The sequence below is a fragment of the Argopecten irradians genome, chromosome 5, assembly GCF_041381155.1.
Source record: "Argopecten irradians isolate NY chromosome 5, Ai_NY, whole genome shotgun sequence".
NCBI lineage: Eukaryota > Metazoa > Mollusca > Bivalvia > Pectinida > Pectinidae > Argopecten > Argopecten irradians.
In genome coordinates, this window is record NC_091138.1 from 16,132,423 (window position 1) to 16,159,960 (window position 27,538).

The 27,538-nt window shown below is 33.2% G+C and overlaps 1 protein-coding gene and 1 pseudogene across 4 annotated transcripts in view; one reads left to right on the forward strand and one right to left on the reverse strand.

Annotated features, from left to right (window-relative positions):
* Window positions 1–499: 499 nt before the first annotated feature.
* LOC138323004 (isovaleryl-CoA dehydrogenase, mitochondrial-like) lies at window positions 500–18,316 on the reverse strand (annotated as a pseudogene).
* Window positions 18,317–18,576: 260 nt separating this feature from the next.
* LOC138323005 (myosin-I heavy chain-like) overlaps window positions 18,577–27,538 on the forward strand; it is a 40,455-nt gene continuing 31,493 nt past the window's right edge. The window contains exons 1-2 of one of the 4 annotated variants that reach the window (XM_069267307.1): window positions 18,577–18,616; window positions 26,420–26,653. In XM_069267307.1, coding sequence (XP_069123408.1) covers window positions 26,443–26,653 — 211 coding nt within the window. In that variant the 5' untranslated portion in view covers window positions 18,577–18,616; window positions 26,420–26,442. The other 3 variants (XM_069267306.1, XM_069267308.1, XM_069267305.1) reach the window with 3 other exon arrangements.

Consider the following 27,538-nt stretch of genomic DNA (forward strand, 5'->3'; position numbering starts at 1 on the left):
TCTTGTGTAATTAATTGGTGCAGTTTGGAAAAATATGTGCTTGATCGGCACTGAGAAGTGCTTTCACACACTACCTAATAGTCTTGTACAGTGTACTTAATCCTGTAAACATAAGCATAAGTCATATAAAATCCTCCAGTGAACTGTTATATACCTCATGGTAGGGAACATTAGTTTGTTCAAGTTTAGAAATGGAGGAGGAAAGCCAGAGTACCCAGAGAAAAAAAACATTGTCCTACATTCAGTACCTGGAAACTGCCAAACTTTAGACCCAGAGGTTGTGGTGATGTGTCATGACATTTAAAATACTCTGCCGAGTAGGGGACATAACTCAGTTATCCTTGTAACATTTGTTAACAAACTTTTTTTTTCTCACCTTACAAAAAAAAAAAAAAAAAAAAAACATGCTTTAAAAGTAAAGGTTGTTTTACCAGTTGCATAATTTACAGCTATCAAATTCACAGTTTCGAGAGGACACAAATGTAAAATTAACACAATGCAGCACTGCCATGAAAGTTTTATTCAAAAACTTCTCACTAATTATAATATATCATGTGTGGAAAACAGATTTTCACATACCTGTACTTATTCAAAATACTGTGTCATTACTAAGTATACAGTATTATTTTGGCAATAGAGCTCTTTCTTATAGCCAAGAAATGACAAGCGTTTCCATCAATTTTCAATATTACATATACTGTACATAAGTTTAATCAGCAATTTAAGTCTTTGAAAATTAAATACGCTCTTGAGTGTTTATGTGAAAAAATAGCAAACATGTGGACCATTGTGCAACAAGCAAGTAATAAACAGTCTCTGTTTTTCATATATAAGCTTTGTAACTTACATTAATGCACTGAAAGGAGCACAGGAGAAAGATTCATTAGTATAGTCTTTTATGTAGGAAACTTATGTTGAGGTCTGTTGAGGTCATTTCAGATTCCCCCTATAATATCATCGGGAGTAGATTTAGATTAAAATATTTCTCAATAACAACACTCACATCAGACTTTCCAATTAATGATAAATCATTAAATGTAGCCAGAAATGAAAATTAAACATTTAATTATCACTCATAAGAATAACATTTATTGTGAATTACATGCAGTATAGTAATTTCATACCATTTTTTTGTTCACTGATATGGCTAATTTTTTTTTTAATATAGAAACACCTGAGACTAACCACTATTACATGATTTGATCAAACAGCAATGTATACATAGTTAATACAGATACTTAAAAGCTGCCATACACAATTAACCTCATTCAAACAGTATCACAGATTAAAGAGTTTACACAACACTAATATTACAAGTAGTTCACGTCTCACATCCATTCACTCCCTCAACACTCAAATCTCAATTCAAACCCACTATTATACACATTCTAATTTTGGTGATCTAAAATATTCATAATTAACATGTAACACTGAGTAGATTTTAGCACTGAGGAAATTTTCACACCAATTTATTTCTTAAGAAATACAGACTGCTGTTACGGGTATTAAAAGAAAAATATTGTCTGCAGTACAAATATTGTAATTCTGGATTTTTGAAAATTGTTCTGATTTGCAATAGCTTTAATACTGGATAGGTTACACTAATTCAGGTTACACTAATTCTGAACAGAATTCCAACATTTATCAATAAATCAAAATATATTATTCTAACATTTGGACAATGATAATTGATTAGTTTTCACTTGTAATATGAATAGCGAAATAGCACTCAATTATAAGATCCATATCAAAGAATCATTGGAAAATCTCATTATATCTGGGTTCCAGCTCAGAATAACAGAATATCACAAACATAACAAGTTTTTATCTGAGTAACAACAGATTGCCATTATCAACCTCTGGTCATAGCTCAATTATCAGGAGCTGTAATGAGCATTTATGGCTCTCGCTATAATAAGTCGGCGAACCTCACTGGTGCCAGCTCCGATCTCGTACAGTTTCGCATCCCGTAATAATCTGCCAGTAGGATAGTCGTTGATATAACCATTGCCACCTAAAAGTAATTACAATCATGTATGACTAAACACGCCATATTATAGTTTTAAATTCCATACAAATGAAAATCAGTAGAGATAAGTTGACTTTAAAAGAAAACTGTGTAAATTGTTTTATGACCAAAATAATTTTTTAGAGTATGGTATTCATTATTTTAAAACTTTTTTGTAGTCCTACATTTCTCTACCAATTGGCCAAGTCAATTATTCCAAAGGTTACCAAAGATGAAGCTCAAGCATTAATCACTTGAAATTTATTATTAAATAAAAATGTTCTCCAACTACTCATCAAATGTATCACAGCAATAACAAGCTATATTTTAAGCTCTGGTTTGTTGATAGTCAGACTATGATTAAGTAAGGGTTACATACCCAGGATTTGGATTGCATCGAGTGCCATTTTAGTGGCTGCCTCAGCTGTAAACAGGATAACAGCAGCACAGTCCTGTGGAATACAAATGGATACAGACGTTCTATAGATACATTATGAAACAGATATGTACCAAACAGTATCAAATCAGTATGACTATTCTGTAAATGCATATGAAATTCAATTCCTTGTAGTAGATTATTAACTTACATTGGGGTGTCTCTCTCCTCTGTCAAGGGCACGAGCTACGTTGTAGGTATACGACCGCGACACGTTCAGGGTGGTGTACATGTCAGCAAGCTTGGCCTGAATCATCTGGATATGGACATATTTAGTATGAAAACATAGAATTGTTTACATATAAAGAAATATTCCGGATATCTTGATGTTCTTCATTAAACCTTATTTATCAGTCAAATGAAGAAAGTAACCTTTCCTTTTCCCTTCTTCCTTTCTTCTCGTAAACCATTTAAAGGGACAATTCAGTCTAAGAGAACATTAAAATTTGTACATATATAGGAAAAAAACCAGTTATAATGGAAATCAGATCAGGTTTTTACTATGATATACAAGAAAAGCCCATGGTGATGAAATATGTGTGAAATGTTCAAACTCGTTCACTGTCCGCCATTACACATTGTGGTCGAACTTCTTGTATGTCGTAATCTGTCCCTTGCTCGTAGAGTAATGCAACTTTAGTCTAGAACTGCTCAAATTGCTCTGACAGTAGTGTGTTTACCTTATTAGGTGAATTATCTTGCCTAAAAATCATTTTATCACCTTCTCAGTGGTTATGTAGTTCATTTGTTTAACGTGCGTGACTTTGGCTCGGATATGCATACAGCCTACATATTGAACCTGCTTTATCGTATTGATCAACGATTTGTAATTACAACGGTCTCAATTAAAACACTAAACAATGACATGGAATTTGTCAATATTTTATGTTATATGTTGCATAAGAAATGTAGAACAATACAGTTATGCCATAATTTGCTTCTTGGTTATGTAAAAGAATTAGCCTTAGTGAATTGTCGCTTTAAGAATATGTCTAAACTATATAACATATCTATAAAGCTTAATTGTTAAATTTCAAGATATATCATCATATGTTACATCCAATTTCCAATCAATCACAAAACCACAGTTCCATAGAAATAACTGTAACAAATTAAGTCAAAATATTGAATTCAAATATGACTGTCTGTTGGTCATCTTATTGTGTGTGGATTGCTATCGAAATGAAATTTACACATCTAGTGTACAATCGTAGCTTAAAACTGAAAATTAAGATTGAACCCTTCAGTAGTTTCTGAGAAATAACACTAATAAACTTAAACCATCAAAATTCAAGATAAAATCTGCATGTCTGCAATCTTGTTGCCAGACTGATGTGAAGGATCCCTTTAGTACTTTTGAGAAATATCAGTAACAAGAATTGTTTACAGATACAAGGACAGACAATTGGTGATTTAAATAGCCCTCTATCTGACGATGAGCAAAGATATCATGTTCCGCACGAAAAGAAACAGTACATCAATCTGTCAATAGCATAGAAATTAACTAATAAGCAGTACAGCATATTCTTAAAGGTGTCATCTAATACAAAACTGATGTAGCCTGAAACATTTGCCACCATGACTGTCACGAGCCATTATTTCACATGACAATTATATTTAAGAGAAATGGACTGATGTATACCTGGAACTCGCCAATCCTCTGGCCAAATTGTTTACGCTGGTGTGCATAGTCGAAGGCCACATCACAGCATGCCTGCATGATCCTGGAAAGTGGCCATGGTTAAAAGTCAGTTACACATATACCTACATCATATAACTTTGGTTTAACAGAGTCACATTTGGATATAAACTTATCATTATGAAATACATTTTCTTGTTAAATCAGGTATATACTTAAGTGTTGAAGGACAAGCGCTGAGTGTTTCTAGCTAGCTGGGTGTTCCATGGTTATATAAAGGTTAGGCTAGAAGCTTTATATGTGCTGTTGATAGGAATATCTTGTATTTGATTTGAGAGAAATTTGTAACAATTAATAACATCCCAGACCATCCCTACAGTTTCCCCTGAAAGCCAGATAAATTTACCCTGGCTTAAACTTGTTCAAGGCCACAACTAGGGACTAGACTTCTTAGGTGAAACCCATTCTGTCAATATAGAAAATTGTGCGTGTCTAAGAGTAAAAGACTTCCCTTAGAGAACACAAAGACATTCCAAAAGTGTTCAGGAATTACTATTTGAGGAGCTGAACTTGATTTGCCCTTGAGAGTTGATTAATACTTGACCAGATTTACTCTAGAACGTACCCAGAGTGGCCAACCAAGAATACAACACAGAATACTCTAGCTATGGGTCTAGAAATTATAAGATAACCTAGATAAACCTTACCGCACAATGGTATGACTTAGATCCACCCATATATACAGGGAGGAACCAGTAATGGACACCCAAACTTACCCCAGGGGTCCAGCAGCAAGCACCAGTCTTTCAATGTCCAGCCCACTCATTAATACATACACGCCACCATTCTTTTTAGCTAATATATTCTCAGCTGCACAAAAGTCCAAAGTTCATTATTACTGTTGTACATATCGTGGTGGCAATAATGTACATCTTAATATTTCTGTAAAGTTTGCATATTGAACCATACACTAAAAAATCTTTACTTTTTGTCCTGTTCAACCAATGAAAAACATGCGTTTAGAGTAAAATGTAATCAGGCAGACATAAAAACAACCCGTGGTTGAATTGGCTAGAGATTTGCGGCTTCAACATATTACAAGGTTGGAGGTGTGTATGTATGAAAGGCTTGGAGGACAACTGGCCCTGTGCAGTGAAGGATGAGCAGGCCTACTAAGCTTTCAACATTCAGATCTGGTGAAGGTTTTAGTAAACTTATTGACTGGAAACATAGTTTACGTTTCAATTCAAATGCTGAAGACCAATACATGTACAAATTAATGACCACCAGAAACAATGAATGTTAACAAAAGCAGAAAAGTAGGCATTAGACAAGCAAATGGAAGGAGAAAGATTGGACTAAGAAATATTATTAATGCATGATGGAATTATAGCAATACTATAAATTGTACATATCATGGATACAGACAAGATTAAGACACAATATTGCTTTATACTGTGAATGCTTCAGTAAATTTAACTAATAGATAATTTTATCAGTTTGTTTCCGTTGTGAGAATTTTATAAGTTTGATAACATGAAGAAAAGATGGATGTAAAGGTATGTGTAACTAACACAAACAATAACATAAAATAATTTACTTTGCTTTTGGTGCACGCACAATCAGTACTTCATTTCATATAGGGCATAGTGGAATGGATTTTTTCCCAGATTCAAATAATTATCTTTAATGTTTTTATCTTGAAGTAAAATTAGAAGCTCAAACTTTTCAATTATGGTAATGGTGTAAAGTAAGTAATTTTTGTAACCGAAGAAAAAAACCAAATTGTCTGCTCCTGTTTTTGATAGTGAAAAAATACCATTTATCAGCGGTGGAGCATCTTTAATATAATAATAATTAGCTCAAATTGTAAACAATGAAAAACAATGTCCTCTAAATGATGTTTGTGTACACATTTTACTTTAATATTTTAAACTTGCACGCATAATGCAGCAATTGTTAAAAAAAGGTAAAATAACATTCCAAATAATGGAATTATTGTTAAATTTTGTATTAAACTTAAATATAAAGCTGAATGATAAACAGTGGATTGTTTTCACTAATGTTTAATGACCTTCACCCCAGTGTTCCACCAGCCACATAAACTCTCTCTATATCCAAACCTGACACCAATACATACACACCTCCATTTTCAGGACCCAATATGATCTAAGCTGAAAATGTCAAAGCCTTAAAAAATTCTCAAATGTCTTCCATACTTGTTCTAAGATATAAAACATTAATTTCCAATTTCCATTATACAGATATAAACACACAGTTGAACCTTGTGATATTAATGTCTACAGAACAGTGGTAAAACTGTGAAAAACTTGATTGGGACTACTACAATATCTCAGATTAAACAACATCCTTGACACTCCAGGGGTTACTATCACTGATATTTTAGCCATCCCTGGACTGTGTCATAGTCTCTGCAGGCTATGATTAGTCATTTTTTTCCTAGACAGCCTTGAGTTAAAATGACAGTCAAAGTAAGCATTGGAGTATCAAGGATGATTAAAGAGTAGCTTCAAGTTAAATTAGTTTCGGTTCAACTGGCTATATAATGTAAGGACAGAAGAACAGTGGTGTGTATGTATTGTCTAATGTCAATAGCCGAATTTTATTAAAACGATTATGAATTTGTTTTGTGAGTCGATAATGGAGTAATAATGAGTTATGTATCATACAAGACCAGCAGTGGTAAACTGATATCCTCACCCCAAAGACCCTGATGCACCAAGTCCACGCTCTAAATCCAAGCCTGACATTAATACATAAACACCTCCGTTTTTCTTTCCAAGAATATTTTCAGCTGAAATTGTCAAAATGTATTGATTCTTAAATCTCAAGGTGAGTATCATCTGCCTAATTACTTTCCTTTAGGAAAACTTTGTTATGTTTGCTTCCATCGTAAGGCAAAGGCTAATCTGATGATAATTAATAACAGGTAGGGCTATTCCAGTAAAACATTTACCCCATCCTCGGATTCCAGTCTGTTTTTTTTTTTTTAAATAGTTCAAGTAATATGTATCTATACACTTTATCTAATGACAGATACATATAGAAGAAATAAGAAGGGACACAACTATCAATTCCAAGTCATAAAATCATGAATATAAATATATACTGTATTTTACTGGAATAACCTTCACTATCATCTAAAATCAGCATGTTGAATGTAATTGGTTTTTTTCAATATCAAGCTACACTGTATGGAATCAATGACACTATCTAAACAAACAAGTAAATTTAGGTAAAATGTCATGAACACTTTCTGGAAATCTACCTGGTATAAAGTTTGCTGATATTTTAGTTTCTAAAACATGTTACTTTAAATGTTATATATCATCATGAACAGAATTAGTGTAATAAGATGGTGCATAGCAAAACTTACAACTATGACTTGTGTTAGTTTGCTTTCTACCACACAAAATGTGGAGAGGTTTTAAACTGGTATATTGTACATTTTTACTTGACCATATGTTATCAAGTCTAAATATAGACCATTATCATTACAGTCGAAACTCGTTATCTCAAAATCGCTTGAGTCGAAATTCCGGTTGAGTCGAATTAATTTTCAAGTCCCGTTTTTTGTCCTTCTTTGTGTATGTATTTTAAGATCGGATGACTCGAATTTCGATGACTCGAATCTCTGGTTGTGTCAAAGTCAATTCCTGGTCCCTAGAACGGATATTCCGCGAAAAAAAATAGTCGCTATCTCGAATTTAATTTTAGTCAAAATTTTAAATTAAAAAACCCAACAATTACGTAAATATAACATGGATACAAACAATTGAAATTCACCTGTGGTTTGTCGTAACACGTGATTGGTTTACCTGCACATATCGCGATCGGTATATGCAGATTCAGGCCTATGGGAACATACTACAACAATGACTGCTAATTAATAATTGTTTAATAATCCTCTCAAGTCTGGCTTCCTAATTAGTGTCACTTTACAATTGTGACTTACCTGTACATAAACACGACGTGTGTTTACACAATCACACTCAGCATGGCTCGATCAGCGTGGCTGATCATGACCGGAAGCGTGTTTGTTTAGGAATCATTGGAAACGAAAGTGTTTTCTAAGGTTTGTATGGAATGTTGATAGTGCAAAATAATTTAACAAACCCACAATGTTAAATGTTTGACTAGTCGTTGCAGATGTAATAGTATCTTAGTAAAACAATGTATTTCTTCGTTGGTATAGAAATCTACTTTCGTTTCATTTACTGTAAATTATATTAACCAGTAGAAACGGAGAGTGTAGTCTGCTCACGGTAGGTGAAAACTATTGTTTATTTTACTATTTTGAAATACCATTAAATTCTGAAATAAGAAAGATGCTTGTTTTTAGTTGTTCAGGTACTATATTCCGTATAAGTTTGATGTATGAACCATTGAAGTCAGTATACGTATACCACCGGGAAATCAGGGTGCATGCCTATTATCGTAATTCATTTTTCTTATTTACAAATGTATTTAAAAAAAATCCCAAAACATCTGAAAACAAATAACTAAAAAGATTTAATACAAACCTTATAAGTTGGAAAATCACGATAATATGCTGATCACGGTAATAGGTATGTACCCGGCTGTCATAAGATATAAGGACCGTTGAAAACCACGTTCTGACCAAACCTAATGGCATTACGTTTGAGTCGAATTCCGGATGAGTCGAATTATTTTCGTTGGTCCGTTGAATTTCGAGATAACGAGTTTCGACTGTATAAGGGTATACTAAATTAATGTTAAAGTGAAGAAACATGAAGCTTATGGAATGGATTCTATCAGTCTTGAAATACCTTGTTACAGAGTACTCTACATGTTACGTTTTTAAAATACACAATTAACAGTATACCTGGTACCCTGCAGTCCTCAAAGACCAGCTCTGATGTGTTGGATCCCCTCATGCCTAGTTTGTCTAACTTGAGACCTGTACTGAAACCTGGCATACCCTATAACAGAATATGAAATCTCAGTGTATCATGGTATCTCTGTAAACCTTCACATTATAGGAAATCTGAGTGTATCATGGTATCTCTACAACCTTAACATTATAGGAAATATCAGTGTATCATGGTATCTCTACAACCTTAACATTATAGGAAATATCAGTGTATCATGGTATCTCTACAGCCTTAACATTATAGGAAATCTGAGTGTATCATGGTATCTCTACAACCTTAACATTATAGGAATTCTCAGTGTATCATGGTATCTCTACAGCCTTAACATTATAGGAAATCTCAGTGTATCATGGCATCTCTACAACCTTAACATTATAGGAAATCTCAGTGTATCATGGTATCTCTACAACCTTAACATTATAGGAAATCTCAGTGTATCATGGTATCTCTACAACCTTAACATTATAGGAAATCTCAGTGTATCATGGTATCTCTACAGCCTTAACATTATAGGAAATCTCAGTGTATCATGGTATCTCTACAACCTTAACATTATAGGAAATCTCAGTGTATCATGGTATCTCTACAACCTTAACATTATAGGAAATCTCAGTGTATCATGGTATCTCTACAGCCTTAACATTATAGGAAATCTCAGTGTATCATGGTATCTCTACAACCTTAACATTATAGGAAATCTCAGTGTATCATGGCATCTCTACAACCTTAACATTATAGGAAATCTCAGTGTATCATGGTATCTCTACAGCCTTAACATTATAGGAAATCTCAGTGTATCATGGTATCTCTACAACCTTAACATTATAGGAAATCTCAGTGTATCATGGTATCTCTACAACCTTAACATTATAGGAAATCTCAGTGTATCATGGTATCTCTACAACCTTAACATTATAGGAAATCTCAGTGTATCATGGTATCTCTACAACCTTAACATTATAGGAAATCTCAGTGTATCATGGTATCTCTACAACCTTAACATTATAGGAAATCTCAGACTATCATGGTATCTCTACAACCTTAACATTATAGGAAATCTGAAATCTCAGTGTATCATGGTATCTCTACAACCTTAACATTATAGGAAATCTCAGTGTATCATGGTATATCTACACAACCTTAACATTATAGGAAATATCAGTGTATCATGGCATCTCTACAACCTTAACATTATAGGAAATCTCAGACTATCATAGTATCTCTACAACCTTAACATTATAGGAAATCTCGGTGTATCATGGTATCTCTACAACCTTAACATTATAGGAAATCTCAGTGTATCATGGTATCTCTACAACCTTAACATTATAGGAAATCTCAGTGTATCATGGTATCTCTACAACCTTAACATTATAGGAAATCTCAGTGTATCATGGTATCTCTACAACCTTAACATTATAGGAAATCTCAGTGTATCATGGTATCTCTACAACCTTAACATTATAGGAAATTTCAGTGTATCATAGTATCTCTACAACCTTAACATTATAGGAAATCTCAGTGTATCATGGTATCTCTACAGCCTTAACATTATAGGAAATCTCAGTGTATCATGGTATCTCTACAACCTTAACATTATAGGAAATCTCAGTGTATCATGGTATCTCTACAACCTTAACATTATAGGAAATCTCAGTGTATCATGGTATCTCTACAACCTTAACATTATAGGAAATCTCAGTGTATCATGGTATCTCTACAACCTTAACATTATAGGAAATCTCAGTGTATCATGGTATCTCTACAACCTTAACATTATAGGAAATCTCAGTGTATCATGGCATCTCTACAGCCTTAACATTATAGGAAATCTCAGTGTATCATGGTATCTCTACAACCTTAACATTATAGGAAATCTCAGTGTATCATGGTATCTCTACAGCCTTAACATTATAGGAAATCTCAGTGTATCATGGTATCTCTACAACCTTAACATTATAGGAAATATCAGTGTATCATGGTATCTCTACAACCTTAACATTATAGGAAATCTCAGTGTATCATAGTATCTCTACAACCTTAACATATAGAAAATCTTAGTGACCACTGACCCTTTTTGATCAAATTGAAAAGTGATGTTAAATATCAATTAGCAGATGTTGTGTTATACATTTTGACATTGTTTACCAATAATTCTTTACCTGCCTTAATCATACCTCATAAGTACTAGGATAACCTATCTTGAGTAGAATTTTTTTCTTGAAATACAATGTACTTGGTTTATTCATATATTCCCTTGTTCTATCACCATATCTGTGATACTGACAATGGATTCTAAGTCTTACCTTTTCTATAAGAAATGCTGTGATACCATGCTGAGGCTTGTCCTGTCTTTAGGTCAGTTATTAGCGTAGGACAACCCAACACATCATCAGCATCCGGGACCATTAGTGATCCAGAACTTGTTTCCACCGTTCATAACATGGTAAATCTCTACAACCTTAACATTCTAGTGAAATCCTCAGTGAGTATCATGGTATCTCAACACCTTAACATATATCTCAGTGTTAATCTCTACAACCTTAATAATATAGTGTATCAAGTGTATCAATCTCTACAATCTTAACATTATAAAATCAGTGTATATGGTTATCTCTACAACCTTAATCCATATATCAGCTAGTATCATGAGAATATCTACAACCTTAACAACTCAGTGTAACATGGGCCATCACTACAACCATAACAAATAGAAATCTCAGTGGGTATCAATAGCATCAACAACCTTAAACATTATAGGAAATCTTAGTGTACATGGTATCTCTACAGCCTTAACATTATAGGAAATCTCAGTGTACATGGCATCTCTACGACCTTCTTAGTGCATCACTAAACCTTAACTATATAGGAAATCTCATTGTATCATGTATCTCGTACCAATTCTTAACATTATAGGAAATCTCAGTGTATCATGGTATCTCGACACCTAAACATTATAGAAATCTCAGTGTATCATGGTACAACCTTAACATTATAGGTATCTCAGTGTATCATGGTATCTCTACAACCTTAACATTATAGGAAATCTCAGTGTATCATGGCATCTCTACAACCTTAACATTATAGGAAATCTCAGTGTATCATGGTATCTCTACAACCTTAACATTATAGGAAAATCTCAGTGTATCATGGCTACAACCTTAACATTTATACACAATCGTAATTGTTACAAATCTCTACAACCTTAACATTAAAATCTCAGTGTATCATGTGTATCTCTACCTTAACATTATAGGAAACTCAGTGTATCATGGTATCTCTACAACCATGTAAACATTATAGGAAATCTCAGTGCTATCATGGTATCTCTACAAATGCATTATAGGAAATCTCAGTGTAAATCTCTACAACCTTATCATTATAGGAAATCTCATTTCATTGAGCATTCTACAACCTTAACATTTAGGGAAATCTCAGTGTATCATGGTATCTCTACAAAAACATTATGTCCGGGGAACCATTATAGGAAAATCTCAGTGTTATGTATCTCTAAAGGTGTCAAAATTTCATTGCAAACATTTACAAAAATTTAAACATTGCAGTGTAATGTATCTCTACAACACATTATAGGAAATCAGTGTTATCTCTACAACCTTATAACATTATGGAAATCTCAGTGTATCATTTGATCTCTACAACTTAACATTAAACAATCTCAGTATCAATTCTACAACCTTAACATTTAGGAAACTGTGTTTGTGTTCTCTACAACCTTAACATTATAGGAAATGGCCAGTGTAACTACAAAACATTATAGGAAATCTCAGTGATAATATATCTTGCAGAAAATCATGGTATCTCACCTTGTCAAAAACATTGGCATCTCTACAACCTTAACATTATAGGAAATCTCAGTGTATCACATCTCTACAACCTTAACATTATGTCAGTGTATCTGGGATATTACACATTAACATTATAGGAAATAGTGTATCATCTCTACAACCTTAACATATATAGGAAATCTCATGTATCATGGTATCTCTACAACCTTAACATTACTTAAAATTGCCACAATAAGGTATATAGTGTGTATCATGGATCTCTACACCTTAACATTATAGGAAATCTCAGTGTATCAAAGAGTATCTCTACAACCTTTAAACTTATAGGAAATCTCAGTGTATCATGGTATCTCTACACCTTAACATTATAGGAAATCTCAGTGTATCATGGTATCTCTACAACCAACATTGGAAATCTCAGTGTAATCTACAACCTTAACATTATAGGAAACTCAGTGTATCATGGTATCTCTACAACCTTAACAGGAAATCTCAAGTGTATCATGGTAATCTCTACAACCTAACATTATATAGTGTATCAATCTCTACAACCTTAACATTATAGGAAATCTCAGTGTATCATGGCATCTCTACAACCTTAACATTATAGTAAAATCTTGTATCATGGTTTTCTGTACAAAACATTATAGGAAATCTCAGTGTATCAAATCTCTACCTTAAATTATAGGAAAAGTGTATCATATCTCTACTCCTTAACATTATAGGAAATCTCAGTGTGTATCATTTTATCTCTACAACCTTAACATTATAGGAAATCTCAGTGTATCATGGGGTTCTCCTCTAACGTACAAATCAGGAACATCGCTAGGAAATCTATCAGTGTATCATGGCATCTCTACAACCTTAAACATTATAGAAATCTCAGTGTAATCATGGTATCTCTACAACCTTAACATTATAGGAAATCTCAGACTATCATGGTATCTCTACAACATTAACATTATAGGAAATCTCAGTGTATCATGGTATCTCTACAACCTTAACATTTTATCAATCTCTACAAATATTTGTTTCATGTATTTCTACAACCTTAAATTATAGATAAAATCAGTGTATCATGGTATCTCTACAACCTTAACATTATAGGAAATTCATATCATGGTTTCTTTACAACCTTAACATATCTGTGTATCAATCTCTACAACCTTAACATTATAGTGCTCATGTTCATGGTATCTCTACAACCTTAACATTATAGGAAATCTCAGTGTATCATGGTATCTCTACAACCTTAATTATTATAGGAAATCTCAGTGTATCATGGTAGAACCTTAAACATTATAGGAAATTCTCAGTGTATCATGGTATCTCTACAACCTTAACATTATAGGAAATCTCAGTGTATCATGGCATCTCTACAGCCTTAACATTATAGGAAATATAGAATATGTGTACCTCATAGTCCTTGTCTTCAGAAATAAAGACAGGTATTTTATAGGTCTGAACATGCAGTAAAAGGATTACCATCTTTTTCAGCTTTGAGCTTCATGGATACCACATCAGATCCAGACCCAGGTTCACTCATGGCCAGAGCACCTACTTTCTCTCCCGAGATGAGCTACAAAAGGATAATTAAGTCAACAAATAATATTACCAGGTTGACATTCTTAAAATAATAATCTATGGAGAGCATATACAGAGGCTTACTGAACCTATCTATGGACAATGAACCTAACCTGTGGGAGGTATTTCTGTTTTTGTTCCTCTGAACCATTCCTAACAATCTGGTTAACACACAGATTGGAGTGAGCACCGTAACTAAGGGCGATGGATGCTGAGGCTCGTGACATCTCCTCCATCACCAGGACATGATCCAAGTAAGACATCTCTGAACCACCATATTGAGCTAAAAATTGTATATAAACAAACATTTAGTATCTTATCATAATCAAATAGTCAATTTAAATCAATTGATATAACTGAATATCACATACAAATTATATTTCACCCAAAAGAGGTACCAATTAACTTATGAACTACACTAACACAAAGCAATTATCAGCAGGAACAGTTTACCCCATGGGAGACAACTCAATATTACATAAACTTTTTTGTTTATTTGGAACAACTGGTTCGACCATTTGTTAAAAATCATTATTTCAATTACAAATCTGGACCGACATACAGTTTTTGGTACAGCCCTATCAATTAGGGATTTGTCAAGGAATTATAAATCTGGACCGACATACAGTTTTTGGTACAGTCCTATTAGGGCTTTGTCAAGGCTTGTCTGATAACATTTAAAAATTACATAACATTTCAAAATTACCAGATATGCCTTTAATTCATAAACGAACAACTAGATCCAACTGTCAAACCTTATAATCGAAAAAGCCCTAGAAAGTACTAGAAGTCCTGTCAGATTTACCTGGAGCAGTAATTCCCAGGAGACCAAGCTTGCCACATGCTAGCCAGAAATCCTACAATGAAATACCAAAGGAAAGCTGTCATTATATAAATAAATTTACATCAATTAAACTTTATTTTGCCTTTGCTGTCTGACATTCCATCAAGTGGCCTATGGAAAACTTTTATTTTGACAAGAATCACTATGAATTTTTTCCTAATTAATTAGATAATTAATTAATAAATTCATAATTGATGACAATCTATGACAAACTTCAGGGAAAATAATATAACTATTAATACATCTCTGCGTGTATTACAAACAAGAAATCCCAAAGGGATCTTGGCGCCCACCAAAGAATGATCTAAGTCTGACAATGGAAAGAGGGATCTTTCAACTGTCCAAACCTTATAATCGAAAAAGCCCCTAGAAAGTACTAGAAAGTCCTCTGTCAGATATACCTGGAGCAGTAATTCCCAGGAGACCAAGCTTGCCACATGCTAGTCCAGAAATCCCTACAATGAAATACCAAAGAAAGCTGTCATTATATAAATAAATTTACATCAATTAAACTTTATTTTGCCTTTGCTGTCTGACATTCCATCAAGTGGCCTATGGAAAACTTTTATTTTGACAAGAATCACTATGAATTTTTTCACTAATTAATTAGATAATTAATAATAAATTCATAATTGATGACAATCTATGACAAACTTCAGGGACAAAAATAATATAACTATTAATACATCTCTGCGTGTATTACAAACAAGAAATCCCCAAAGGATCTTGGCGCCCACCAAAGAATGATCTAAGTCTGACAATGGAAAGAGGGATCTTTTCTCTGCTTTTCAAACTTTTACTACATATGAAATTTGAGAAAGATCCTTTTTGTAATTTCTGAGATATATAAGTAACAAACTTCAATTATTAAAATCCAAGATGACTGCCTGGCAGCCGTTTTGTTGAGCGATCAATCCCAAAATGCAATATGCACAACTAGGGCCCTAGGGGCACCTACATATGAAATTTGACATAGATCCCTTCAGTTCTTTATGAAAAATAGTGGTAACAAACTTTAACTATCAAAATCCAAGATGGCTGCCTGGCGGCAATCTTGTTGACTGATTGGTCCCAAAATACAATATGCACAACAAGGGCCCTAGGGGAACCTACATATGAAATTTGAGATTGATCCCTTCAGTACTTAATGAGAAATAGCGGTAACAAACTTTAACTATCAAAATCCAAGACGTCAGCCTGGTGGCAATCTTGTAGACCGATCGGTCCAAAAATGCAATATGCACAACAAGGGCCCTAGGAGAAGCTACATATGAAATTTGAAAAAGATCCCTTCAGCCCTTTCTGAAAAATAGCGGTAACAAAAAATGTTAACGGACAGAAAGACAGACAGACGGAAGGACGACGGACGAAAAGCGATTTGAATAGCCCACCATCTGATGATCATGATGGTGGGCTAATAAAAATAATGTTAAAAAGTAAAGACATATGCAGATACATGAACTATCAAACACATGTGTTTTGAGTACATACCTTAATTTCTTTAAATTCATTTGTTTTGTCAATTTCAGCTGCTTTTGGAGCTAATTCTTTTTGACAAAACTGGAACACTGATTCTCTCAGCTACAATGGTACAACAAACCTAATCAAATAATCTTTTATTACTAGTAGCAGTAATCATCTTTTACGATCAAAATTACTGGCTGGCGACATATTATCGTGAAGAACATATTATCATGATTTTGATTGGCGTGGCATACCGAATGCAATTTTTAAACGGTTTTGTGTTTAGAATGATGACACTTACCAAAATTACCAACAATATTTGTCAAATTTAGAAGAAAATTTAACTTTTAACATAAAAATACCAAATTTCAGTAAATCTTACCTCACAAGTACAACATTAGTCAGGGGGGGGTGCATGATATTAGTCAGGGGGGGGTGCATGATATCGGCTTTATTCTTAGATAATAGTTCCGATTTATATATCGTCTGCTTCCTCTGATGATAGACAACAGCGTTCAAAAACCGTAAGGTGTAAGGGAGGTAATTCAATCTTAGAAAAGAACGCTATCGGGGTCACTCAAGCACTTTTGACCAGACAACAAAATACAAGGTAGTAAACAATGCCGATTTGATTTGTTATTTTATTGTTTACAGAATTAATCACCACCAGAAATCATTCAAATATCTTTAAAATTTATTCAGAATGCTAATAATCTATACAAACATGAGAGAAATTTTTGTCATTTTACCAGAAATAGATCGGTAAATGGCGACCTCTTCATTTCCCGTGTCAGCGTAATCTAACGATTGGACATGTCATAAACAATACACGATTTCTCTCTTTTGCAACGCAGTTTTTACATCAATTAATTTTTTAAAAATAGTTCAAATGTTTATCTTTATGTTGATACCAAATTTAATTTATTCCATCACACGTAACTATTTTTAATATTTTTTTGAAAAAAATCACGATAATATGTTCAGTAAAATGACACGAACACCTATTTGACCGACTTTTTCCAAAGGGCTGTGTTTATTGTAAAATATTATATAAATTCACTTAAAGCTTATTCATTTGAAGTGTTGTGAACTAAAGATTACTTACAACTCTAAAAATCTAAATTTAAATACAACGTTTAGAAAAAAATAGAGAAAAATCGGCATTTTTTCACTATAATATGTCGCCAGCCAGTTAGTAGTACATGTATATTCATCTTTTAAAATCAAAATCACTAGGCCTATTCATCTTTTAAAATCAACATCTTTTAAGTATATCTGGCATTAATGTTATTCATTTTACCTTCATTTAACAAAATGCTCAAGCTTAAAATAAATAACATTTTGATAATTTTTTTATATAACGTTAACTTCATAACCTGTGGACGCATTATCTCTGGGCAAAGGGCAAATACTGTGAAGGTTATTCAAGCGCACCTGCTTTTCTTCACTATTCAGTCCAAATAGATTATCATTAATTGGGTAATATGAACAGCATCTATTTGGTGATGAGCGAATTTGGTTTGTTTTAAGGACTGATCTTGTACAGAGACTTCCCAATCTTCGAAGTGCCATCGTTATGATTTTCTTGACAACCGGAAGTGTTGATGCAGGGTAAACGTAAAATGCGGATATTGCTTCCGGTAATGAAGAAGGTAAAGACGATTAAAATATGTTATTCGCAGTATTAGGTTATTTTAAGGAATTGATCTTATCAAATGTAATACAAATACTACATATGATGCACATTGTATTGTTATCATTTTCGATATTAGGCTAAAAAGATAAGAAATTAATTTTAAAATTTTATCCGGCAAGTACCCATTCCCATAAAATTTTTGTAACTCTTCAGTCTTGGAGATAAAAAAAGTTCCTAAAACAACAACAAAGCGGCATTGAAAGAAGTACAAAACCGTAGACGAGTACGTAATTTTATGAGATTTATAAAGAACTAAGCCACATAGGCCTTAAGTATTTTGAAAGTTGAAGTCTTATCTGATTGTGATTACAATTTAGATACAATTGTCAGATTAAAACCATCCTTCCATTGCCACAGAACCCCTGCAGTCTGGAAGTCTCCGAGTCTAGATCGAATCCCAGTTAAAACGGTCAGAACGGCCCCACTGCAATAACGGCCCCAGTCAAAACGGCCCCGTTCCAAAAAATGTTTAAAAAGGGATCATATGTTTATTTCAACTGTATAATCAGCCTTGATTTTGTTTATTTTATTTCTGAAGAATTTAAAGTGAATAGTCGGGCAAAGAAAACCAGTCTAAATGCGTTCATTGGCCTTCCAAAAGTTCTCACATATTAATACGACGGTCAAGTTCTGCTTACGATTCCCATTTCTGACCATTAAATTAAAGGAAAGTTGAAAGCATTGAAAGCGAGGCTGCGTGGAAATGTAACCACGAACATAGTCAGCCGGGAGGACGTTTTAGCGATTCCTATACTTTAAATTAATTTCTTCGTACGCAGACAGATTTTGGCGAGAGATTTTATTTTTCTATTTCATAAAAAATTATACTGGATACATTCACACCATTTTTACCGACTTTAGCCATCCTTGCCCGACTGTTCACTTTAAATATTATCTTGTACATTATAATGATAGAAAAATACGAAACACGTAACGTTACGGCACTAATTTGTAACTAATTAATCATTTCATTATATATGTAGAAACTATGCCTAGATATTCTACAATGCTTGTTACAGTGAAATTGTTTAATTTCTTTGATAGTTTTTCTGTGAGGAATGCTCTGGGTTCTGTCCCCTGGACATTTTATTATTAGATCAACAAATTATCAAATTGGACGCAAATAGCCGTGAAATTGGTCACCGTTCTAGCGACATGTACATAAAGTCTTTTAATATAGTCAATAAAATATTATATAATAGCATTCTACATATAGGCCTATACTGGTTTATCACGGAGACTAAGAACGAACTGTGGGATATAGACAAATTTGTTTGAAAACAATCATATTTCATTCCAAAGCTTTATATTTTATTTTCCCATAGCCTTAGTAAAAAAAACAACTTTAATACAGATGGCTTTTGCTAGAAATACTTTTGAATTAACTTCATACAAACTTCTCATTACTGCATGCACCTCAGTTATCTGCATAAGGTGTGAATATATATAGAAAGGAGAAGAAATCAGAGAATATTGCAATTAGCAATAACGATATTGAGGGTGAATTTTATTTCCTTAAAAATGCAAAGTGTATGAAGATTTCATATTAGAAAACCATGTTTTGTCCGATATCCCAACCAATCTGATTAAAATACAGATCCTTATTATCACTACGTTTAATATGAGGATCTGACGACATCCCATTAGGGGTCACGTCAGGATGACCTTTGGAAATGACCAATCAAATTAGCACTGCCAGAATCTTGACTGGGGTCGAACTAGTTTCAAAAAGCTGTCCGAATTATTTTCGTGCACGTAGTTATCTCGCCCACCGTGGCAAAAGGTCATCCGAACGTGACCCCATATTGGATATTGTCAGATCCTATATTGAACGGAGTGGTTATAAGGATCTGTATTTCAATCAGATTGATATCCCAACATGTTTAAGTTAGTTCAATTATTAATGCACAAAAGACTTAAAGTGAACAGTCGGGCAAGGATGGCTAAAGTCGGTAAAAATGGTGTGAAGTATCATATAAGATGAAATAGAAAAATAAAATCTCTCGCCAAAATCTGTCTGCGTACGAAGAAATTAATTTTAAAGTATAGGAATCCTAAAACGTCCTCTCGGCTGACTATGTCCGTGGTTACATTTCCACGCAGTCGCTTTCAATGCTTTCAACTTTCCTTTACTTTAATGGTCAGAATTGGGAAACGTAAGCAAACTTGGCCGTCGTATTAATATGTAAACTTTGGAAGGCCAATGAACGCATTTAGACTGGTTTTCTTTGCCCGACTATTCACTTTAAGTAATCTTTGTCATTAGCCCTAGAAAAGAACATTACCGTAATTAAGATTAAGACCAAGTTTTGTACTCTCGTTCTCTACTACAGTACATTTCAATTTATATCAAGAATGTATGTTTTTATCATAGTTGTGTGAGTGTGGGTGAAAGCGTAAATTGTCCTTTTAAATTCCTAAGGCAAATAGAGAATATGAACCCATAACAAGTTATGATTGACAGGTGTCACCACAAGATGAATTAGCCGTGGTCAATGTATACCTAATTATATGGTAATTATATAGTGTATACTGTGTAGTAATCCTATTTCGCAACAGATTACGAAAGGATGAATATTATATACATACAAGTATATAGTCATTTATTAAGTTATCAAACACCATAAAAATAAAGATGCACTCCATCAGAAGAAAACAATGATATAGATCACAATTATATTAGTGATGTTCAATCAATAGGTTTTTACGGGATTTATAAAAAGATGCATATTAAAACAGTTATGTAACATATACATATAGTTTAAAGGCCTTTTGTTTCAATAGCAACAGGATTACAGATTAAGAAAAGGTCAGAAAAGCTTAAAAAGTTAGAGATGTTTGGCAGGAAATTTAATTTCTATGGTATGAATTACTCTCCATCTCTTTTGTAATATAAATTGTATATTTTACAATAATGTAAGGCGCTGATGCCCACAAAATTACAATAAATTATACGGAAAAGAATAGATCACATCACATAGTAAAACAATACATGTCTATGTATATAGGATGGGGTACAGACAAAAGCCCCTTAGGACATAAGCCCCTAGGACAAAAGCCCCTTGGACAAAAGCCCTTCCATACTAACGGAAAAGAGGACAAAAGCCCCTTCATTTTTCAAAAAAGATTAAATTCAAAAATATAGTAAAAAAAATATTTTCTTGTATATTTTTTTTCTTATAATATACACATGTACGGTAAATTATTCAGGATGGGGTACGGACAAAAGCCCCTCCGGACAAAAGCCCCTTAGGACATAAGCCCCTAGGACAAAAGCCCCTCCTAATGGAAAAGAGAATACTAATGGAAAAGAGAACAAAAGCCCCTTCATTTTTCAAAAAAGATTAAATTCAAAAATATAGTAAAAAAAACATTTTCTTGTATATTTTTTTTCTTATAATATACACATTTTTGTTATATTTGACACTCTTCTCTGATAATACCAAAATGTATCAAATAGAAAATAAATATTTAAAAAAAAAAACAGAAATAAGAAAAAATACATTATTTTATAAAGAAGGGGCTTTTATCCTAAGGGGACTTTTGTCCGCAGGGGCTTTTGTCCGCAGGGGCTTTTGTCCTAGGGGCTTATGTCTGGGGGGGGGGGGGGGGGGGGGGGGGCTTTTGTCCGGGGGGCTTTTGTCCTACACTCATATAGGATACAATTCAATTCTGCCTCATACATTCTGGTAGTCTCATCTAAAAGCGGTTCTCTTCGAAAATTCAGTGCATGTTTTAATGATTCACACAATCTGAACTTATTTTAACGTCTTTCATTACTAAGAACAAAACATATTTGCTCAAATTCACTAAATTTATGACACATGTACATATGATTTCTAATAGTTTAACAAATGTTTCACATACTATCATAGGACGTTTTCTATTTAATTGATGAGAAAGATAATCTATTTCTTGTAATTTCTTCGATAAAATGTGAGCGACATGCAATTAGTTTTGGTAAGATAATGTTACAAGCAAAAATTACCACATATTTTACAGTGAACATTTAGAAGACAAACATATATAATCAACACATTGAACATGTTGAAAAATATTGCAATAAATAAAGATTTGAATATATTGATTACTTTAACTGCATTCTCAATATTTTCCGTTTGTCAAAATATCAAAAACTCATACTTAACAAGTAGGCCTATGTACAAGTAATTTCCGAGTTAAATGCTAGCACTTCCCTTTTCAGCAATATCTTCTTCTCAAGCATACATGAATCGATGAGAAATCAATACTAAAGGTATTTTGAAGACATTTCAAATTCATTTCGTACTTGAATATTAGATCTATCAAAAGCTGCTTGAGATCGTGAACGTAAAAAAATCATCATTTGTAACATCACTTACTTGTAACTTATATGTCGGTGTAAATTATTAACCTATAACCAACCCTCTTTAATAAGATAGACAACAAACACGTTCATTCATTTAAATTTACTTTTATTTAATCTCAATGTGTTCCGTCATAAGCTTTGTCTTATATCTGCCTATATAAAAGTGGGGCCGTTTCAACTGGGGCCGTTATTGCAGTGGGGCCGTTTTAACCGTACTCCGTCTAGATCTGCCACTGTCGAAAATCTAACAATGTAATCACAGTCAGTGGCCTAGATGAACTTATCGTGAAGATGTCGTAGATGTGGATGTACTATTTTTACTTTTTGTTTGTATTGAGGATTATTTAGTTCTCCTTTGAAATATGTTCATTTCAGAGATTTTTTGCTTATTTATTGAGGAAATTACTCAAATAGAACTGCATGGAGCAAAAGAGAAGCGGACTTTATGCGACTCGAAAATGCCCCCAAAAAGTCATTGTAGGCCCATTTAACCTCAATAATAAAAATATAGACAATTCTGCTTTGTGAGACCTGATAATAATGATAATTAACATTTGTTTTATAGCAATTGCAGGAATAAACATCATGATTCATTATCAATTTTTAACAGGAGAGAAGAAATTGTAGCAGCGAGACTGTGAGCTGTGATGTCTATATACATAGATAGGTATCTTTATTTCCTCCATGTGTATGAATATAACAAAAATAATTCATAATAATGAGTTAGAAAAAGAAGAACATTATATACAAAATATTATATGCTGCTGCCACATGGTGCGATCATATTCAGCGAAGTCTCTCAATCGTTTACTCCAACAATTAGACAACAAGAAACATTTGATAGACATCATATATATTTAATGAAGTGCATCTAATATTCTTGAATTCTCTGTCGCTGGACTTTTCACTCCCCTACGTATACTCCTTGAGAGGTGATCAGTCTCTTGTTCTCCAGCCACTGCTACTTCTTCTCATCCATCACCAACAGCTAGCATGGACATTATCTTTGCTGTTTGTGCCATACATTGCTAATGGAGTACTTTTGTGTCCATGCAAGATTTCCAACATCTCCCAGCTTAAAGTTGATGAAGATGCCCAATAGTTTTCATTATACCGCATATAGCGGTAATTAGTGCCCCTCCCCCCATATGCGCACATTCCCCCTGTAATCACCCCATCCCTTTTCTGGAGAAAAGTTGAAGTTGTATTAACACCCCCATCCCATGGATTTAACAATGTTTTACAACATGTAATGCCTCTAACATCAGCATTGTATTCCATATTACATGAATTTGCATGTCTTTTACATGTGAATAACGACATGATAATGCATCTCAAAGTATAAAAGGCTTATATGTGCTTACTTTAACAGATTAATGTACCATGAGTACAGAAAAAATAAAAATATGTCTGAATTTTTTGTCCACAACTTGCACTTTCATATTTGAATATAATAATTTGATGTTTCCACAAGCTGATGTGATAACTGAAGCTTACCAGTCACCGATATTTGGATTAACAAAGGTATTTTGATGCTATTATACAGAAATAATTTAAAAATTTCCCATTGGAAAAGATACATATCCCTGTAAATTTTATATAAAGTGACTTTATGTCATTCTGTTGGCTTTTCATGAGTAAGGTTGACACCATATTATATGATACATTAAAATGTTCAGTAGGTAACCCTCTTTCACAAAACGATGTTGTCAATTATACTTAACAATTTTCAGGGGTCAAGGTCATGGATCAAATGTCAGTGGTTTATTCTGTGCAAAAATCCTGTAATGAAATACCAAATGAGAGCAGTCATTAATTTAGAACATGCAATTAAGCTCTCTTTTGTCTTTGCTATCTGACATTCCATTTAATTTTGCCAAGACCCGTTATGGCTATTTTGTTAGTTAATTGGATAATTCATTAATTATTAAATTTATAATTGATGACAATCTGATGGAACTTGCAACTTCAGGAAAAATGTTATAATTATCAATACAAATAAAAACAATGTTACTATGTGTACTCCACTAATGCTGTACAAGCTACCAGGTCACTAGCAGTTCTACTATCTGAATAAAATAATTAAATTTTGGGAAATAGTTGAATCATATATACTTTGGAAGCCAGATTGTGAAAATATTAAGTGGCTAGAATTTTTTTTTTTATTAAATGTTAAAATTGTGAATTTTTTTGACCCACATAAATTACCGAATATACAGTATATATAGATTACCTACTTTATAGTTCTATCTCACTGGAGCATACAATATAAATAGTGTGTATAAGCTTTCATATATTGTTTACTTCATTTTTCCTTCTGATTTTTTCCACAGATTTACATTACGGAATACGGTATTGAAACCACAGTGTTGTGATAAACGAGTGGTATCGTTTAACGATGTTTTGACTTAATGCAGATTTTACTTATGATTTGATGATAAAATCACAGTATGATCTCCTCACACAATGGGGAGGCAAAAATTGTGAAAAGCACTTGTTTTGTATCTGCTGAAAGGCACTTCGTAGCACTTGTTCACTCATGCATATCAAATGTAAAAAATAAGCGCCAGTATTCATTTATGACCAGATAGGATGAATTTTAATTAAAAAGAGTTGAATTTCATTCTTGTATTAGAAAATTTAACAATGTTTCTTTTTAATTAATGTCTCTCAAATCCCAGGTGCCTTTTCACACTGCTGCCAGACTTACATAAGCCTGACATTTATAGCCGGAGCCTGCATGTCATTAATGGACACTCTGACCTCTCTCCTACCTTAAACCATCATTATCTTATTTCAAGATTTTCACAAAGATAGTTTTGACAGCTTTAGGTTAAGCGTGAACCTTTAATATCACATAGTTTGAGATGTGAATTACTGAAGAAAAATATTTGAATTTTCTGTATCGTTGTGCCAATGATGGCATTTGCAAACAGCAGAGCAGATATCTTAAAATCAAAGTGGCTCCTGATTCAAATGTATCTGACAAGTGTTGAAGGAATTGATTTCTCTGTGGAAGAAAAATCTGGAGAAATTTCTGAGGGAGACATTTCTAATGGTAACTATGTTGGATAATTGGAGCTTGAAGAGTTCCTTTGGAAGATTACGATATACATTTATATATATATATATATATATGAAGTCAAACGCCAAAGTGTTCAAGGTTTTGGGATAAAGAATTGATGTTTATTTCAGACATTCTTAGGTTTTAATGTTTCTTGGGAGAACTATAAAAGATGTAGAAATGCTGGGAAATTTCAAATTTTCTTGTGAGAACAACAGTAGATTCGGAGGATATGGTTAAAGGTTTTCAGGTTTCGAGAGAAGACAGTGGTAAATATGTGTCACCAAGTTGGAGAGTTTAAGGCTTTTGGGACGGATAATATATATATAGTTGATGTGACTGAAGGCTAGAGGATTTCAGGATACATGGAGGTCAGTGTTTAATGGTATGGATCAAGGTTTACTAGAAAAGTTTCTTGAGACGCCATTTGTAAATAATTTATGTTAAATGGTTTAGGTTTAAGGGGAGGCCAATGTTGATTTGGATAGATGTTTGAAGATTAGATAATGCTGGGGGTGGAAGTTTTTATATTGCACTCTTTATTATTAGTTAACCACTTGATATATATTTCATTTTGTGAATAATTTTAACATTCTTTTATATTATCATTATAGAATGTGATTCAACGAAAAGTGAAATGGCTTGGCGTAGTAACGCCACACTAGCCTATCCACATGGGGATGATGTTCCATCATCGTGCTCATGGTCACGTACGTATAGTGCTGATATGTCTGACCTGACATCTACAGTAACGTGGGACAGTTCAGGGGACAATTCAAGAGAGATAACCAGGGAGAGCTCCAGTGAGACTTCCAACTCCAACATACCAGACACTCAGAAATTACTGGGTGAGTACAATATGAAAAATTAACAAAAAACTTAATGTTATGTTTACATAGTAATTAAAAGGTGTGTATTTTTATTTTAAACTAAGAAATTGATTGCATATACATGCATATTAATATCTAGAAGGGAAAACTAAAACATGAATTTAAAAAAAATCATGAGTTCTTTTTTAATGGATCTTAAATTCTTATAAGTTTATATATCTTTAATTCTTTGGGATATGGAATTTTGCTTTAATATTAGTGGCTTTTTAGTTTTACTGGAATCCTAGTGCTTCAATTGAAATTGAACATATTATGGAGCAAAATATAAGATCTGGAATAAAGGCTTGCCTGGAAACATCAAGTCATAAACACTTTATAATTTTTTTTATCTACTAAATTTGACATTATTAAATAGATTTAGGCATAAAATTCAGGATTGTTTAGTCTAGGGCTTCTCAAACACAGCATAAATGATAAAGTTTATTTATTATTAAAACTTTGTGACTTTCATAAATATTTGTGTATGTAATTCAATCTAACAAGTCTCATACATGTATGTATATCATATATTAGACACCATTTGGTATCTTTGAGGTAGTCATGATGACATTGAGAAATATTAGTTGGATATACGTGATCATGTACTAATTTGGAGGACATTATGTACTGGCACATGTTCACTTCTTGATTTATTGTAATTTGTGATATCTAATAATGTTTTACACAAACTTTTTTCCACGGATAAAATTGCCTATGTAAGGAGAAATAATTTGGTGCAGATTTCGAATAAATCATTTAAAATGATTTAATTTGGATTTTTTTGTTAATTTGAAAAATCCATGCTGTCATTTATGAGTTTTGTAGACCATATGTACCTGTTAAATAAACATAAACATCTACTTG